This window comes from Ambystoma mexicanum, chromosome 1p, assembly GCF_040938575.1.
Source record: "Ambystoma mexicanum isolate Mex_15411 chromosome 1p, UKY_AmexF1_1, whole genome shotgun sequence".
Taxonomy (NCBI): domain Eukaryota; kingdom Metazoa; phylum Chordata; class Amphibia; order Caudata; family Ambystomatidae; genus Ambystoma; species Ambystoma mexicanum.
In genome coordinates, this window is record NC_090921.1 from 157,928,732 (window position 1) to 157,947,974 (window position 19,243).

Here is a 19,243-nt window from a genome sequence, read left to right on the forward strand (position 1 = left end):
GGATCAATTTGCATGTGTATGCCATGGAGGATGCCAGGGAGCTCACCTGTCTGTTGAAGGAGAATTTGGAATCCAGATAGAAGCCTAAAGTTTTGACCTCTTGTGCCACTTTGATGTTGTTACCATCAATCGAGAAGGAGCAGTGGGCAGGGCCCAGTTTCTTTAAACTGGTAGTCGTGCCCAGGATAATGAGTTCAGTTTTCTCATCATTCAGGCATAGTTCATGTGTGGCCATCCATGCCTGGATGATGTTTTACACTCTATTTAGCAAGGCCAAATCCTTTCCATAATCTCCAGAAAGCGGAAGGAGGATCTGGGTATCATCTACATAGTTAGTGTAGGTGATACCGAGATGATCCAAATCATTGAAAAGGGGCTTGGTAAATATATTGTACAGTGTGGGGGAAACACAGGATCCCTGAGGTACGCCACAAGTGATGGGTATGGGGTCTGCTGCCACTGAGGGTGAGAAGACCCTCATGGTCCTGTCGTTAAGGAACGATTTAATCCAGGTGATGGCCTCAGCCGAGAAGTGGGCCGCAGTGTGGAGGTGTGTGCATAGGACAGAGTGATCGACCAGGTCGCATGCTGCAGAGAGGTCGAGGAGGAGAAGTAAGGCAGCTTGGCCATTGTCTCTGAGCATATCGATCTGTGCTTTTAAGTCAATAAAAGCAGTTCCGGTCCCATGTTACAACCTACAACCTACAAAGATATATAACAACGAGATGAACAGAATGAAATCTTTAATATTGAATTCCGAACCGAATGAAAAGCTTAACCAATACATCTTCATTCTTATTGAATACCGAACTGAAAGAAAACGTAATAAATAAACTGAACTATTACTTATGAAGATTACAAATGAATGAAGATTTAAAATTTACATGTGCCAAACTCAAAAGCAAATGCAACTTTAAATGCAAGTAAAATTCATATATGCTGAACCCACACGTCCATAAAACTTTGAACTTAAGAAACTAATGCACATTAAACTGTAAAGTGAACTGAATTTTAACAATACCTGTGAACCCAATATGTATGGAACTCCAAGGTGAAGGGAACTTTGGAAATTAAAAATATCAAACAACAGAGTGGAGAAATTATAAATAATCAAATGTACTTGGAAATGTGAATGAACTGCAACTTTCAGTCAACATATTTTTGTACAAAGACCAATCCTATACAGAGGGCGCGAGTGTAGTGCAGGACTTTAAGAAAACTAACAAACTACCAATAAGACATTAACAGTGAATCTTGGGAATGGGAACCCTGAGGTTTAACCTGCTTATTGACTTGAGGACAGAGACTTAAGATATTTAGGGCCTGATTAATGGAAGTGTTTTATAATGGTGCAATCCCATAGGAAAATGTTCCATGAACCAGGCCCTCAGTGTTTGGAACTGTGTTTTTTTAACCTGGGGAAGGGAACCTTGAGTCTTGCTTTACTGTAAATAATCCTGAACTTAAGGCAATCCTGAGACTTTTTGTTGCAACTTCTTTATACTTGGGGAAGGGAGCTGAAAGAAAGCTGCAAGCGGGACAGAGCTCCAAACTTTGTGTTGAACACGGTTTTGTTGGTTGCTGACATCCGTACACATTGTATAGATTAGTTGTGAGGAAAAGTATTGGTTTTGGACCCAGACAGATTCCTAAATTGAGCTCTTTGACTTTCCTTAGTTTTAATAGATACATTTCAAACATGTGTTTATTTATTCATCTTAATGTATAAAGTGCAGTACAGATTTAAACAAATATAAGTGAAAGTAGATGCAATTGGAAAAAGATTAGTCTAAGCACCTAAGAATTTAGAGGAAGAAAGCAAGCAGGTCTTAACCAAATTATAGGAAAAGTTGCAAGAGGGGGATCTGGGCGCAATGAAAGCGGGAGAGCATTCCAGAGCTTGAAGGCACGAAGAGAAAAAGAGGGTAAATGGGATTGAGTACATGAGGAACATGGAGCAGATAAGAGATGATGAGAAGATGAGCAAAGAGAACTGGATAGATTGCAGGGGGAAAAAAGAGATGACAGAAAGGTGCAAGACAACCAATACATGCATAGGAGGTGGAGGCGGGAATAAAAGGAATGCCAGCAGGGAGAAGCATGACAATGAGAATTGTGATAATGTGATGGGAGACAAAACAGGAGGTTGATAGCAGAGTTCAAGATATATATTAAGGGGAAAGAGCAACGTCAGGGAGACCAAGCAAAGGAGAAGAGAGAGCATCACATCAAATCTACCTTGGCACTGTAACTGTAACTGCTCTATGCTCTGCATCTTCCATTGTATCTCCTCTCATTGTTATATCACTGTATTTTCCCTCCTCTATGTAACTGTACTATAGTATCCATACGCTACAATCTAATATACTACTGTAACTTTCCTGCTACTTTTGTATATATCTCCACATTTGAAATTGTATATATCTGCACTTGAAATGTACTATGTAAACTTGCACCCGGATAGCCTTGGGTGAGCAGCGCTAGATAAATAAAACAAACAAACAAACTAAAAAACAAATTAACCAAGATGAGAAGATGCCAAATGCAGTATAAGCATCTTGGTAGCCTGCAAAGTAAGGAGAGTGTGGATTTTACAAGTGATATATAGTTGAAAATGACAGGTATGAGCCAGGGAACTATGAGAATAAAAGGGCAAAGAAGCATTCCTAAATAAGTACTAACACCAAGGTTATGAGCAAAAAAAGAAAGAGGAATCAGGGTTGGGAGAATGAGAACAGGATGAGGAGAAACATAAGTGTGGCCCGCTTAGTCGGCAGGTGGACAAGAAGGTGTTGGCTGAGGGGGTAGTGGGGTCAACACAAGGAGGGGGGGCTGGTATAGGATAACAGGTGTGATTGTGCAGGTGGAGAACAAAGAACAGTCGTGCGATGGGAAGAATGTTTTGATTAGACAAAGTGCAAGACTTCTGACTAGCCCTTTCCCATGAGGCCATGGAGGTGAGACCACTACCTGATAGCCCCCCTGGGGGTGTTATAATGAGAGAGGATCTCATGGAGAGGGCCTCCCCCTTAGGGAGAAGGACAACTACCCATGGGGTAGCATACCAAGTCACATCACACCCCTACCTCCTTTAGCCACTTTTTCTGATTCCACTCTTTACTTTGACTCTTGACTGTCTATTGCTGTAAAGCAGATCCTCTCAAGGCAATGATTAGTACTGGGATGATGAAAAAAAACAACTGGAGTACTAACCATATCTGTACTGGGATGAGGAGGCCCTGTGAAGATCCAAGGATACCCACAGGAAACCAACAAAGCGATCCAATTGTTACAAACGGCAACAAAGTACAAAAATAGAGAAGGGTTTATCTCCCGTCTCTAATCTAGCCCTGTCAAGCTGCAGCCATCAAGTGTTCAGTAGGCCGAAGCTTCGAAAGGGTCTGTGAGACCCAGGGAGAGAGCATCAGGTCTTTGGTGGGCACGTAGGAGTGCTCCCATGCACGGAAGCAACCGAAGCGCAAGCAAGTCGAGACTGTTGTTGGGAAGAGCGCCCCACAGAGCCGGTGAGAGCCAGATGCTGGAGGAGCCGTGCCATCCCTTTGTAGTCCCTGGAAGTCCCAGTGACGTGCTATAACTGCAAGAGAGATATGAGGAAGTATGTGAGGCACAGAGTGGGTGTGGGAGAGAAGAGCGTGCCAGCAAGAGGAATTGCCCCACAGTCTCTCTGAAGACACTTGGCAAGGAAGACATATAACAGACACTAGTCTCCTATACAAACAGATTCAAGTCTCTATCCTTGTGGGAATTATGAATAAGGAGGTCCAGTCATGAGTCCCAGAAGTATGACAGAAATGAAAGTTGCTGCCCAGGCACGGCGCGAGTGCTTAGCAGCCACAATGCCCAACCCAGCAATATCTTCAGGATAACGGTCTGGCGGGCAACTATTTCCTGGCTTGTCAATGAGACAACTGCAATGCTACTGATACTCTGATCAGTGCTCCTTTTATAACAGACTTTTATTTATTTTTAACTCTTTTCATTACACTTATTTTCTGTTACAACCACAATGTTAACACAACCAAACATAGGTTATTCATGAGGCTTGCATCAAATACAGTAAGGTACTTTTAACGATGGGGTCAAGCAAACTGGGAGGAAACAGATTCCCCATCCACCTTCCACTATTAAGATAGCATTTCAGAACGTTACTGGCGCGTCCTGGGAGGCGGCACTTGGTGGAGGCGTGATTGCAGAAAGGTGGACTGTCGGGTCCAGAAACTATGCTGAGACCACAAGCCTGCTGCAGAGCCGCACAGAAAGCAGGAAGAAGAAGACGAGGGGGAGCCATATATGCAGCCCGGTGAAGCGGACATTCATGTCAGGACTGTGGCAGCAGTGCAAGGGACCCTGGCAGAGAGTCAAGAGTGTCCTGTGCAGGTCTAACAGGAGTCTGCCTACAAGCAAGCTGGAGGAAAGATCCAGTGGCGCGATCATGGCAAGGTAGACTGTGCGGTACAGAAAAACTGCTAACACTGGAGGTCTTAAAGCCCTGCGCAGGCAGAGCCACATTGGCGTAGCGGGATCCACTGCAAGGACCATAACTCTGCAGAGCGGATTGCAAGAGGCAGACATCAACAAGAAGGACACAGGCAGCGGCCTGGAGAACGAGGATGACATCAAACCCCAGGAAGAACCGATAAGCTGCCCAGGGAAAACTACTGGTGGCGGGAGTGGTCAAGAACCAGTAGGGTCTCGAAAATTAATGAAAGAGTGCATCGAGAGTCATCTTACTCATTGCATTGCTCAGACCAATACCATTGCCCAAGCAGAGTACATCGGGAGCCATCTCCCTTGTCGCAGTGGTCAGTCCAATACAATGCTCAAGCAAAATGCATCAGGAGTCATCCCCCTTGTTGCAGTGGTCAACTCAATACCGCTGTCCAAGCAGAGTGCATCAGGAGTCATCTCCCCCCACACAGAGGCCAATACAATACCACTGCTCAAACAGAGTGCATCGGGTGTCCTCTCATTCAGTGTGGTCGGCCCAATACCACTACCCAAGCAGAGTGCATCAGGAGTCCTCTACCGCGTTGGAGTGATTCACCCAATTCCACTGCTCAAGCAGAGTGGAACAGGAGCCATTTCCCTCATCACAGAGATTCACCAAATACCTTGGTTAAAATAGATGTCATCTGGCGTTGTCTGCAAATGTTTCTGGAAAGTCTGAGAGCTTTGCGAAACATCCCCCTCATTACAATATTGAAACCAGTAGAGAGTTGTACAAGGAAAGATATAGAGAAACCTGGAGGAGATATCCATCATCAGAGTGTTAGATGGAAGCCAAATAAGGCTATGGGCCTCATTACGACCCAGGCGGTAAGTTACCGCCTGGGTCGTACCCTTACCACCATGGTGTAAACTACGTTTACACCATGGTGGATGGTGGATTTACCGCCCCATTCCAAGGTGAGTGGGGCGGTAAATCCCCATTTTCCATTTTACCCTTCCCCATTCCCATTTTTGCCCCACAGGGCATAATGGGAGTGGGGAAGGCGCTAATTACGCCACCGTAAATTACGGTGGCGTAATTAGCACCATGGTCCCTTAGCGCCATGGATTTTAACGCCTGCAAAAAGCAGGCGTTAAAATCACCATGGCGCTAAGGGTCCTTGTAATCAGGCGTTAAGGGTCGGCGCCGTTTACGGCGCCGTTAACCCCTTAACGCCTGACTCGTAATGAGGCCCTATGAGTTTTTCTACTTCCTAGAAGGAGTTAAAGAGACGTATCCAAGTTTTCTGCAAGAGTGCTTGAAGACAATTGTGGAGAACCTTTATAGAAGGACCGGCAGAAGGGAGCAATTCCCTTGTTCCCTTGTGATGAGACATTATAGGAGTAACCTCTACTATAAGATTGAAGCAAGCAGCCAGGAGAAGGGAGTCATTCTCCTGGTGAAGGAAACACAAACTTCCCTTTAGTTAAAGACCTATGCTTATAGTGTTAGAGTTAGATTTGTTGGTTTCTGACAGAGGAAAGAGAACATTATTTTTGATGGACATTCTGCCAGTTCACTAACGTTTTCCTAATTTGATGCAGGGCAAGCCCCCTAGAAGTAGGGAGAGATAGGTTTTCTTGAGTTACTCAATAAATGTTTATAGTCCACAAAATGACTGCTCCTTGTCAGCCTCCTTTTTCTACACCCTCACAGAGGTTGGAAATCTACCCAACGATTGTATGGTAGAGTTGAGGAGCCTGGACTATCTGCAGTGTTCTCAGAGAACTAAGGAAGGCTCCCTAATGCCCTAGAGCCTCATATTATTCCTTTTGAGTGGCCTCTCTATGCTGCTCCTGCCCCCCTCACTTCTACGCACCTCCTCCTACCAGGGTCAGGCCCCTTTGGTTGGTGACTTTCCCCAACCCCCTGTCTTATGCCCAGCCGCTTATCTCAATCCCTCCTAGCCACTCTATGTGCTCCTGCTGAATGTCTCCAACCTCCTCCTGATCTCCACTCGCCACCTTCTGATCTCCTCTCACCAGCTACTTGAGGTTCTCCCCCTCCCTATGTATCTTATCTGGCCACCTCCTCCTGTTGTTCATAACCTTTCTTTATTTTGTAACCTCCTTCTTGTTCCTGTTACCCACCACCTACTGAGTTTCATCAACCTTCTGCTCCGTTACACATTCCACCTCCTACTATGGTTGATGTCGCTTAACCTTTCCATCTACCTCCTTCTGATGTTTATGTCTTGCCTCCTTAATGCCTCATTCAACCTCCTTGTGATGTTGGTCTCTCTTCTCCCTAAACCTCTGTTCAACATACTTCTGATGTTGGACTTCTTTCTCCTTAAACCCTCCTTCCACTGCTTTTTGATGTTGGCCACTCTCCTCCTTAAACCCTCTTTTCACAGCCTTCTTATGTTGGTCTCCCTTCTCGTTAAACTCTCCTTCCACCTCCTTCCCCTCCTTAAGTCTCCAACCTCCTTTCAGTCTCCAAACTCCTCCTTCTCCTCTCCAGACTCATCTCACTGTGCAAGCTCCTTCTTCTCTCAAACCATCTCCAAAGTCTCTCCAGTTGCTCCTTCTCCAAACACCCATACTGCCGGACTGAAAGCCCGGGTTTATATAGTTTCATAACCACTGCACTAAAGTCAGACACCCCATGAGGGTCTGCACCTGTTTTGGCTAATTGGATAAAGGCTGTATTTGGCTGGGGGTAATGAGTTCACTTGAGCTTATTAAGTAATTAGGCAAGTGGACCAAGCCCTTAAGTGGCTAGTTTTACATCTTGAATTCCATACAGGCCTTTTCCGGGGTCTGCAGAGTGCTGTTCTGTTTCAGTGAGTCTCGTAGTCGAGAATGTAAATAAATATGGGGTACTTAATGTACATTCACCCGTTCTCTGGTTACTTGCTCCTGCTCGGTTCACACAGTGGGAGCTGCCGGTACTGTCTGCAGCAATCCTGGTCTCCATGGGCCACAATTTAGTTATTTGTGAACTACTGAAATCTGTGCAAGACTGAGAGCAAAGGAGTTCACAGAAAACTCTTGATAACTGCGGAGGCCCTAGCGTTGAAGAGTAACTCTTCACACTTCGTGTTCTGTGTTATCTGAAGACCACTTTGAATCCACACTCCTTAAATGATTGCTGATGATGGACTGATTCTTCATATAAAGCAGAGGTTGATATACTTTATGGCCACAGTCTGCTGGGAAGGGCTGGGTTGTTGATTGTTTCAGCGGCAAAGTGTCTCTTGGAAATACCAGTATTATCAGGGTGTTCCCTGTGATGGTTCACTGCTCAATGCGAGAGCTAGGTGAGGGTGACCAGGATATCCTCCTCATACCATCCCCAGGATAAACTGTCCCCATAATCAGGCACGGGTCTTCCTCGTACTATGTATAGAATGCATATAACATGCAGAACTAGCTGGGAAGCAATGGAGCATGATATATAGGAAATGACCCCAGACCTATGGCCTTTGCTGAGTCACGTTGTACTGGATAAAGTGGAATGTAGAGGTCCGAATTCCAATTCTGGTGATGATTCCCTATCTTCTCTTCATGTTTCTACTGGCGCGTACCATGCAGTTTTAAGACCTTCTTATGGGCTGCAGGGTGAATGGGAGAGAGCACTGCATGGAGTTTGGAGGGATCCACCTGGTCTGTAGGGTGTCGCAGTGTGCTATCTTCAGGGAGCCACAAGTTCTCTGTGACCACAAAGTCAATGTCTGGCTCCTGGGGGAGGAGCACTGGTTTGTGTCATGAAATTTTTTTTCGGCATCCACTGCTGCATGTACAACATGATATCAATGTTATGATGAATGACAATAACACACTGCACAGCAGGATGTCTGTTATTCCCTAAGTTTCAGCTTAGCCCAAGGTTTACTTTCCCTTGGAAAATGAGTGGTGGCTGGTTTTCTGACCCCCACCCACAATGTTCTCCCAGTCTCTTCCAGCTCCTGGCTTTGTAGAGTAATGACCAAGAAATCCGGCAACAACAAAAAAAGACATGTCTCTTGGCTTTGACCTAACACAATCTCTTTGTCAGGTATTCTGAAAAGTATCCCACTCATCCCTCCTTTGGAGATGTATTCTCCTCACTTTGGTAGATAAATGTTCACCAAAAAAAAAAAAGTTCAATATATGTCGTTCTGGTACTGTTCAAAGTTTGTGGGCCTGCTCCAAACTGGCGGCTGTGTCTTGTTTCTCGTCCCCTCGTGGGGTTTCTAGACTCTCAACCCTGGGTGGGGTATGGCCTTGGTCCGCTGTGCTCCTTACAATTCTTTCACCACATCGCAGTTTTCTGTTTCTCAGCTCCAGGGGGCTACGGACTTGTTCAGACCTGCTTGGTATCCTTCTTTCACCCCCTCGCAGGGTCTTGGATTTCTCCTCCTCAGGTGGGCTATGGGCTAGTTCAGCCCTGCTTAGTATCTTTCTTTCATCCGCTTACAGGGACATTCGTTTCTCAGCCTCAAGTGGGCTGTGGACTCATTCAGCCCTGCTTTGTATTGGTTTCTCCACCTTTCAACCAGTCCCCCAAAGTAGCTGCGTACCTTCTTTCCAGCAGCAGGATTCGGTACTGGAGTTGGTATCTTTGGATCCTATGGATCCTCCCCCTCGTTTCCTCTTTGGAATATGCGGTTGGCTTTTCAGTTCTTCTTCCCGTTCAGGAATTTGGCGTCTATGCGACGGGAAGCTTGTACTTCTGGGTGCTTCTCTGCTAGCTTCCTGCCCCAGTGGCACTGCCTGATTGGAGTCCCCGCCCTTGTCGAAGCAGCAGCGTTCCCCAGAGAGCCCTTGGTCTCAGCCCACCATGTGCTCTGCATGGTTCTCTGTCCTGCGTCAGAGGGACTACCTCCCTCCTCTGCATCTGTGTGCCGACCAGCGTTCTGCATTCTGAGGAGGGTTATCCTCTCATCAGCTGGTTGCCCGCTGGTTTTAACTTCCTCCCTGGAGTAAAGAAGAGAAGTCCATTGGTCAGCGGTTTCTCCAGGAGGTGGTAACGTGTAGAGGTCAGTAACCAAGCCATCCACCTTAAAGGGGCCTTGTACATTGTTAGGTTCTTTAATTCCCATATAAACATTAAACATTGGGGTCTTGGAATGGAAGGGAGGTGGGATGGAGCCCTGACTTGGGCATTCCGTGTCCCTAGAGGGGGGGGTCACCCCAGTGGGATCTCACCTGCTCTGACCCCTAGGAAGGGTATTGCATAGCAGGCTCACCTCCCTAGTCCCAAAGGGTTTGGCTCCCTCTTGGCGAGAAGGGACAAAATCATGGATTCATCACAGTTCTCACAGCCCTATTATAACTGCCAGTTACAACGAGTACTGTGTTTATGGTACTGCCTTACCCAAAGCACTGTATTTCTGTTGTGCTCACTGTTATTTGTAATTATAATTATTTATTAAGAAAACTGTACAATAATGTAAATGAACATTAGTGCTTCGTCCTTCATAGGTGGATTGGCTTCATGAGCTGAAGTTATGTTTAAGGCCCTATGTGGGTCTAATATAATGACTATTGTTCAGTTATTTCCGTTGGCGTGCACTTAATATCTGCAGTAGTATTTCCTTTACTCCGGGCATAACTAGCACTACAAGCAGCTCAAAAATGTAGGTTTTATCACCTCAGCAGTATCTCCTTTTACTACCACTGAACAAAGCTAAATAACGATTAAAGCCCTCATGCAAGTACCTGTGCTAACAAATTCTTTTGGGCCAAAGAAGATTGACAACAAAATATAGGTATTGCAGCAGTATGGGAAAATTCTAGAATATTCAGATCTGGTTTAGAACAGTCAACAGACAGGCAAGATTCTTTGCCCAACTGAATCAATGTGTCAGGGGATAGCAGGTATACATGTTAACTTTGCCCACCAGCTGCTTTTCATATAACCCCATCTCTCTCTTTATATCCCTAACCACGAGCACCTCTTCAAACCCCACCAGATGGTAGATTACAGGAGTACGCGTTTGCCTTTATGGAGCTAATTATATGACAATTTGGAGGCACACGTTTAATGATAATGATGTTATTTATATAGCACTTACACCTAAGTGCTTTACATAGTAAATATATATACAATATCACCAATCCAAAGCTGGTACTCAGTTTTAAAAGTTTAAAATGCCCTTGAAGGATATTATAGGTGCCAAGTGGTTCAATCTCATGCATAACTCATTGATCAAGGACAGGTGTACACTCTGAAAGCTGGCACATATTTGCCCATTCATTCAATGAGAAAACTAAAAGTCCCAGAATCCAATGGAAAAGCCAAGACTGGCTCACACATAAGCTGACATAGCAGCTATGCCATATGGCCCAACATGGCAGATATAACGTGAAAAAAAGTCCACAAAACTAAGCGCTGTCCCTCAAAAGCCATAACAACCTCACCCCTAAGTTTGAGTATGACCAGTCTGAGTTTAAACTTCAGCCCTCTAGAACAGAAGTCACCCCCAAATGTTCAACCTATCACTATATTTATCATACATGCCAACCCTCCTGATGTTTCAATTGAAAATATTACTGATTTTTACATCCTCCCTCCTAAAATAATTGTAAGCCTGTAATGCAAGCCAATGGGAGAGTTGGAGAATCCCCCTTTCAGTGTAAAAATCTCCCTCCCAGGTGCTCCAGAATGATGGCATGTGCTTTATATATCTATAGCTATATGGGACGTGTGTATGTTATACTGTAGCGAGGCCTTAGGCATCTCCGTAGCTGTAACTATGGTGATAAACTTCAAACTCGAGCCTCCTTGCCAGCACGTGCAAGCGTACCGTCCACTTGTAGTAATTTCCGGCTCCACTGAGTCGGCCAGTTTAATGCCGTTTGTTCTGTTTTGCCGCTCACTCGGTGTCCAGCCAATGGGAAGCTAGCGCGGGGGTGCGACACGCGGCCAATGGAAACGGACAGCCAATGAGAGCAGCGAGCTGATAAAGGGCGGGCCGCGAGCTCGCGTTCCGGCTCTTGCGCTGGTTTCGTCGCCTGGGAACCGGGCCGGACCCGAAAGACCAGGGAGAGCGGAAGCGGGCGGAGTATGAGCGACGTGGACACCCGCGGGCCCCCCGAGCCCATCCCGGCCGAGCCGGTGGCCCCAAAAACGGCCGCCCCGCTTAGGGGGCAGGCGGACAAGAGGGTGCTGGGTGAGGGGGAAGTGGGGTTAACACGGGGAGGGTGGGGTCTGGTACACTAGAACGGGTGTGATTGTGCAGGTGGGGGCCTGGGGGTGAGTAAAGCGCAGTGGTGCGAGGGCTACACGGTTTTGGTTGGCTTGCCCGGAAAAAGAAACTTGGACCAATGCGCTGAGTTCTCCATAAAGTGGAGAAGCAAAACGGTTATTAATGGGGAACAGTAGTGCTGATTTGACGTGGGCCTTGCACAGGGAACGCTGCCGCCGTGGGGGTTCCTGGCTAGGGGTCCGTCATAATGGTGCTCAGGCAAAGGACTCACTGGGCCAACTAATTCTCAGTAGCAGGCCCTGAGGTGGTGGCTGTAGTGGGGCAATGAGGCTCATGGTGTGTGGGGCGTGTTCAGAGCTAGGAAGAGTTCTCGAGGTGTGCAAGTTATTCTTATGTAAAATAAACATCCCTTGTTAATACTTGGCCATTGAGTCTTGAGGGATATTAACTGCAGCAACTGCGGGTTGATTGAATGGTATTGGCTGGCTGTTTTGCGACTGGGCTTAATCGTTTCAAAATTGCTGAGCGATAGTTCCCGCATTTACTCTAGAAGATTCTGGTTGGTTTGTTACAAACCGCTTACAGGAGTTTCCTTTCCAGGCTGCCTGTGACATAATACAAACATAACTTTGTTCTACTGTGTTATTAAGCGATGGGAGACATCCGGGGGACAGTTAAATGAACACTCAAGACAAATACTGTGTTTCAGTTAAAAACTAGATGTTTCACATACTGTATACTAGCTTGTTCCCTAGATGTAGCTCATTTGAACTGGGCAATGCCGGCTATCCAAAGATGATTTTCTCTCCGGCTCAAACGTTTTTTGTTCTATTTGAGCCACAGCAAATGTAACTAGTTTAGTTTAATTCCACCGTGAAAAACTTGGCCAACGTACATGAGTTTAATAGCTGCATTAACTATGTAGCTGTTTTGATAGGAGTCTGCTGCGAGGCATGGCGGGCGTGAGCTTAGTTGCACTGCAGCACCACATAGCTTGCACTTTCGTCTGTGCCAGGGCATGCAGCAGCTTTGGTGTCATTGAAGGTTGCTGATAATACAATTCCTAAGGAATTTGGTGCTAGTTAAACCCTTAAATCAAAATTAAAATCTTCCTCTTTGCTTATGGATTTTCAAAGAAAGTGGGAAAGTGCTTACTGGTTGGTAAGTCGAGGTGAGAGGGTAAATGGTGGCATAGTGGTCATCTGTTTAGGGTTGGTAGTTTGTTGGTGGTTAGAAATAAAGAGCATGCTATTTCATTTAATTGAACATTTTTAAATGTATGTGGTAAAATGTCAAGCTGCGAGCTATTAGACAGACCTAGTCACTCCCCACCCGTACAATTTCCTACCGGTCAAGACTCGGTTATCACTAGCTATTGGCTAGTGGTAATTCTGAGGCCTGAATGTACATGCAGCTACGGTTGACTACTAACCTTTTCTAGCTTGAATGTTCTGGGGCCAAGGGTAAGCTTTGTTTGGGTGTGTAGTTTGTTTCCATAATCTGAGAAGTGCAGGGGCAGGAAGCAGGAATGGGTTGGACCAATGTAATGCTAATTAGTTGCCTGAGCATAGTTTGGATATCTTCGTTATTGCTTAATGGCTTTTCTGAATTTAGTTTTGTGGATTGCTTTTGGCTTTCTTTACCGTGGCCTTAAGAGCAATGCACAGGCATACGACTAGTGGGCTTTGGTCTGCTTAAAGGTTTACATTTCTATATACACGCTTTTGTTTTAGAATACTATGGGCAAAAGAATGCCACCTGGTGTAAATTCGCTGGTTTCTTGCATTACAATTTGTATGCTTGGAAGTTACAATTCTGTACAGATTTGGATTTCACTGCCAGGAATGTTAACTCTGTATACATTTGGCCGAACCTCTGATCTGGTTGGACAAAATGTTTCTTAGGATACCCTTTGCTACAAATGATGCATTTGATTTATTTTCTTTGCTTTTTTTTACTCAGTTGGATTAGATTTAACCTTTGCATTACATCTCATTAGCTGCTCTTGCTACAATTGCATTTATTTTCAACCAGAGTTGACTTGACCTTCATGATGGTTGCAGGAACAGTGACTGTAGAATCCCCATGCTAATTAAAGTAAACTTGCACCTATCAGTAACTGCAGGCAAGGGAATGAGTGGTGGGTGCAGCTTGCTCACTGTGGTGAAGGTAGGCCTTGTATCAGTCTGCTTTTGACTAGTGCAGTTTGGTATTGGCCCGGCCAGCAGCTGTTACACATTGTCTGTTATTAACATATTGTAGTAAGCTGTCCCCTGGTAAAAAGATACCTAACTGTTGGGTGCCAGGGGGGAGCTAGAGAGCCCACGACCAAGATGGCGGGGTCTGTGTGGGCTCTCTGTAGCCTGACAGCAGAGGACGAAATCCGACCCTCCAGGACCCAAAACGGCAGACTTGTGGAAGGAGCTCTGGGAGATCCGGGGCAGCAATTGGTGCAGTTTGGAGGCCTGGTGTGGCTGTTTTTGGGCAGGTGTGGAAGCGGCCTCTGGGACTGAGGTGGCTGTGGAGTGGTGGCGCGGTGGAAGGACTGGGTCAGGCGGCTCTGCTCGGGCTCGAGAGCTTGTGCACCGCTGGACCAGTGTTGCCTGTGGGATCGCGGTGCGTGGAGGCGACCGCAGCCGTGTGGTGATAGCCCAGGGATTGGCAGAAGAGTGTGCGGAGCCCGGTGCAGGCAGAGCCCTGCTGTGAGGGCGGGGAGGAGCGCCCTTTGCTGCAGAGGGTGTCCAGCTAAGGGCCCCAAGAGGGACTGGGGCGCAGAGTACCAGTTCAGCGGACGGTGCCCTGGGGCTGAGGTGGCGGCGGCCGGAGCGACTGAAGTGGTGGTGGATTAGCGGACACCCAGTTGGGAGAATGGGTCCGGTGGCACAGCTCAGCCCTGCTTTGGCCGGAGTGCTCGTGCGCAGCCGGCCCAGCGGAGACGAAGGGACAGTGTGGCTGAGGGGGGAGGTGAGGAGGCTGTGGTCAGCTGGGCGGCATGGATAGCCGGCAGGGGAGAGTGAGTGGAACTCTGCATGTTCGGTTTTGGCGGGTTTCCCCTCCCCCGCCTTCTGGAGTCGAGGGTGACCGGCTGTGAGCCCTGGCGGGTGCGGAGAAGTGGTGCTCTGAGCCAGCGGTGGAGTGGCAAGGCCCAGGTGGCCTAGGGCTGGAGAGGAGGCAGAGCGTGGAGGCCTTGGGTGCTGGTGACTGCAGTGGCCAAGGTGCCTGATGAGGTTGGTTTGACGCTGACAGTGGAGGGCTCGCTGGCTCTGGGCTGCCTATTGCTGGAGTGGTGCATAGGCCCCCTGAGTCTGACACTACTTGTTCTTGGGGGAGCAATCTGCAGATGCCGGCGGTGCAGCGCCTAGGGGGGCGGTAGGGGCAGGTGGACACGGGAAGCCTCGGGGCATTGCAGCCGGCTACACCCGGGGGCTAGGTACGTTGCTGGAGCAAAAACTGTATTGTGTGCTGAAGGGTGTGAGGGGCCACAGCCCAGGAAAGCAGGCTTGAGAGGTCGCGGACTAGGAGGGGGGGGGCATCTAGTGAATGATAGGGGCCTGTAAGACTTTGTAGGCTGAGCGGAGAGGAGGAGCTTGATCCTTTACGCACAGAGGGGCTGGAACCAGTGTGCGGGGCTGCTTGGATACTGGGCCAACTTGGTTGGGTTACTGGACTAATTTCAAGGAAGGGGTACGGTTGGAGGACACAGGATCCGGAAGGGTGCATGGCGGCCGACAATGGGAGGACATTGCTGGTGATGGGTGTTAAGAAGCAAACTCGTTTGCCGTTCACGCATAGGGAGGGGCCTCGGAGGGACCAGGAATCACCCTGGGGACAGCTCAAGCCACTATGGGGCAAGCAGAGCACCTCGCCGAGCCATCAAAGGGCCTGAGTGAGGATCCCCCCCCCCTTCTGAGTTGAGTATGATCCTGGCTGAGGTGCGGTCCAGGTTCGCTGCTATTAACTCCAAGCTGGATGGACTGACATAAGGTGGACAGGATGCAAGAAAGGATCGATAAAAGCAGCAGAACCTCTGAGGTGGAGACTTGGGGGGGGGGGGGGGGGGGGGTGCTAGAGGATACTAGCAATGGACAGCCCAGACGGTGCAAGAATTGAGAGGTGAAGGCCATTAGGGTTAAAAATGAGGACCTCGAAGCGAGGTCGCGTAGGAACAATATAAGGGTGGTTGGAATCCCAGAAACTGTCCCCCAGCGGAATCTGGAGGTGTTCATGGAGACTTTTATCAAGGATGTTCTGCAGGGGCCTGCTTTGTCCTCGCAATTCTTAGTAGAGGGCATACAGGATTACGATAATGCAGGTGGTGCCAAGGCCGGTCATTGCTAAGGTAGTCAATTACCGTGACCGGGACGCCATACTAAGACGGGCAAGGGATTTTGGGGACCTCACGTATGAGGACAGTAGAGTAGCCTCCTATCCTGACTTTACCACGGCAGTCCAGAAGGCCCATATGTAGTTTGCTGCAGGGAAGAGGATGTTGCGTGAGAAGGGTCTGCAATATTCCATGCAGTACCCATCCAAACTCAGGGTGCAGCACAATGGGGGAACTTATTTATTCACCTTTTTGCCGGCTGCACATGAATTTATCGAGAACCTGCCACATCGTGAAGATAAGGGACCAGTAGAAGGCCCGTCAGCCTGCGCTTGACGATATGTAACAAGGCGTATCTGTCATGGAAAGGAAATCAAGGAGAAGCGGGTTTAATCGGAACTCCCGCTCTGAAGGGTCAAGCTGGAATATAGCTAGTTATGTACCTAGTCAGTCCAGCAGCATGCATGAATGCTTTTGTCTCATTTTGTTTTTCTTTTTTGTGATCCTCCTCTGCTGTTAAAGCGTGGCTGGCCGCTTGGAAAGTGGTGTCCGGCGCCCCCGGCTAATGCTATTCACGCAGGATTGTTGGGGTGGGGGGAGAGGAGGGGTGATCACTGCAAGTTGGGGGTGGGCAGTGTGGGCGGGGGGTGGAGGGAGAGATTTGGGGGAGCACAATTTGCCCGGTTGGCAGGGGTGGGGTTCATGAAAAGGGTTCACATTGCATCGCAAAGACCATGGTGAATGACTGGGCAGAGCCACCTGGACAAGGTATGTCGCCTGGAGCTGCATTGGCTTGAGCCATGGTGTATAAGGTGTTGAGTTGGAATGTGTGGGGAATGAACGACCCGCGCAAAGCCAGAAAAGTTGTGCAGTATTGTGAGGCATAGCGCTTAGATAGTTTTGTTGCAAGAAACACCTCCAGGGACAGGGGAATGAATGGGTTGCTCGCAGGTGGGGTAAATGCAAGTTCTTTACTACATATTCATCATATTTGGCGGGGGTAATGGCTGATTCATAAATCGTTGGGATTCAGGGTCAGTGGGACTGAGATAGATCCGGTTGGAAGGTATGTTGTCTCAGGGTGTCTGGGTCAATCAAAGTTAACTGTAGTCAATATTTATGGTCCCAACGTGGATGATCCAAGCTTCTTTGAGGGTCTCCTGGAAAAATGCTTGAAATATCGTGATACGTATATCCTGTGGGTGGGGGATCTGAATTTTTATCTTGGACCTGGGGCTGGATTCTGGAGAGAAAGAGGCGCACATAAAGGCAGCGGAAGCGGTGTAGGGGGCTTTGGACGCTCTTACACTGAGGGATGTGTGGAGGGTGCTGCATCCGGGATTGGCAGGTTTTTCACACCACTCTACAGTGTATAAAACGTCAACCAGGATAGATTATGTATTGGGCTTCCCCCAGGTTATTCGTTGCACAGTAGGTTGTGAGATGCTACCTAGGACTCTGTCCGGTCACTCCCCAGTTTTGAGGTCAGTGGATCTGGGAGAACCGTTGCCGCGGCCCAGGTGGAGGTTTAAACCAGCAGCTTTGCAAGATAGCTCCTTCAAAAGTGATGCACACAGTGTGCTTAAGCATTACTTCCAGGAAAACGTTGGCTCGGTGCAGAGCAAGGGAATGCTCTGGGAAGCGTTTAAAGTGGTGTTGAGAGGGGGTGTTTATCTGCAGAGCACGGGGTGTTGAGGACAATACGGTGAGAACTCAATGCGGTCGAAGTGGAGATAAAGCAGTGGGAGGAGGTGGAGAGGCTGGGTTCATTAGTCGCTGGCCAAATTTAAGGGCTGGATAGGTTTAGGGCGCTAGCGAAGGGGGAGGTGCAGTTCTTTGCAAGACCTGCAAGAGCTTGCATATACTGTGAGGGGAGGCCAGGCAGATACCTTGCAGCTCTTGTCAGGGGAGAGCGGGGATTTGGGGAAACATGGCAGTGAGATCCAATAGCGGAGAGATCCTGGTGAAACCATGTGAAATAGCTGGGGAGTTCTGCAGGTTCTACGAATCCTATTATGCCGCGAGAGGCAAACATTCGGGTTCTGCATTGAGGGATTATATTGAGGGTGCAGCGCTCCCCCAGGTTTGATGCAGAGGCTGTGGAGTCCCTTGCTAGGCCCATAACGGTGGAGGATGTGCTGGGCACAATAAAAGCCCTACCCACCGCGAAGGCACCGGGCATAACTGAGTTTTATAAAGAATGGGGTCCGGAGGTGGCTAGCCATATGTTGCGGGAAGATACGATGATCTTTGTGAAGGTCTTGGCGGACCGACTCCTGCTACATGTCCTGCAAATAGTGCAGAGACCAAGCTGGGTTTATTCCAGGAAGGTTGACATCTTTGAATCTTAAGCGACTACTCGCAGTTTTGGCACAAATAGACCCGGGGACGTAGGCAGTGGTTGCACTGTTAGATGTGGAGAAGGCATTTGACTCCATTGAGTGGAAGTATTTGTTTGAGGTGCTGTCGTGGCTGTGAACCCCCCCATATTTTGTGAAGGCTGTGAACCCCCCATATTTTGTGAAGGCTGTGAGGTTGTACTCGGGGTGTAGTGTTCAGATAAGTGTGGGTGGGGTTTGGGCAGTTATTTCTGCTTGTGAGGGAGATGAAGCAGTGGTGCCTGTTTCCCCCATTGCTTTTTGCAGTGGCTATAGAGGTATTGGTGGGCAGACTCCATAGGCTGAATGGACATAGGGGGCTGGGCATGGGTGGGCAGAGGGAGTTGATCTCATTGTACGCAGATGACGCCATTATTTATATAAGGAACCCTGAGGCTAACCTTAAGCCCCTCGCACAGGAAGTAGCTGATTTCAGGCCAAATCCTCCCTTTTCCCCCTGAATGCGGTAACGACTCCTCTGACTAGCATGGAGGGGTTTGGGTGGGTACAGGACTTGGTTATGTACCTGGGGGTGGTGGTTAGTAGGAAGGCTGTCTGCTGGATATGAACCACAGGGAGTACTTAAGGTCACTGAGGGCAAAGACAGATGGTGCAAGTTTCCGCTCACACTTATGAGTCGTGTGACCATTGTTAAAATGGTAGTTGTCACCAAGGTCTTGTATATGTTTGCAAATATACCAGTCTGGCCCGGGAAGAGTTTCTTTAGTGAGATAAGATCTCAGCTGATTCGCCAGACCTGGTATACCAAGGCCTTGTGGATAAGCTGGGAGATTTTGACACAGCCATGGGAGCGGGGAGGGATCGGAGCCCCAGATATCGAGGCATATATTCTGGCGGCCCAGTTGTCTTTTGCGAGGTACTGGATGTGGGAGAGG

General features: G+C 48.1%; 1 protein-coding gene across 2 annotated transcripts in view; it reads left to right on the forward strand.

The window, feature by feature from the left end:
* Positions 1-11,390: 11,390 nt before the first annotated feature.
* YBX2 (Y-box binding protein 2) overlaps positions 11,391-19,243 on the forward strand; it is an 889,269-nt gene continuing 881,416 nt past the window's right edge. The window contains exon 1 of one of the 2 annotated variants that reach the window (XM_069645782.1): positions 11,391-11,609. In XM_069645782.1, the coding sequence (XP_069501883.1) occupies positions 11,504-11,609 (106 nt within the window). In that variant the 5' untranslated portion in view covers positions 11,391-11,503. The remainder of the gene's footprint in view (positions 11,610-19,243) is intronic. The other variant, XM_069645789.1, reaches the window with a different exon arrangement.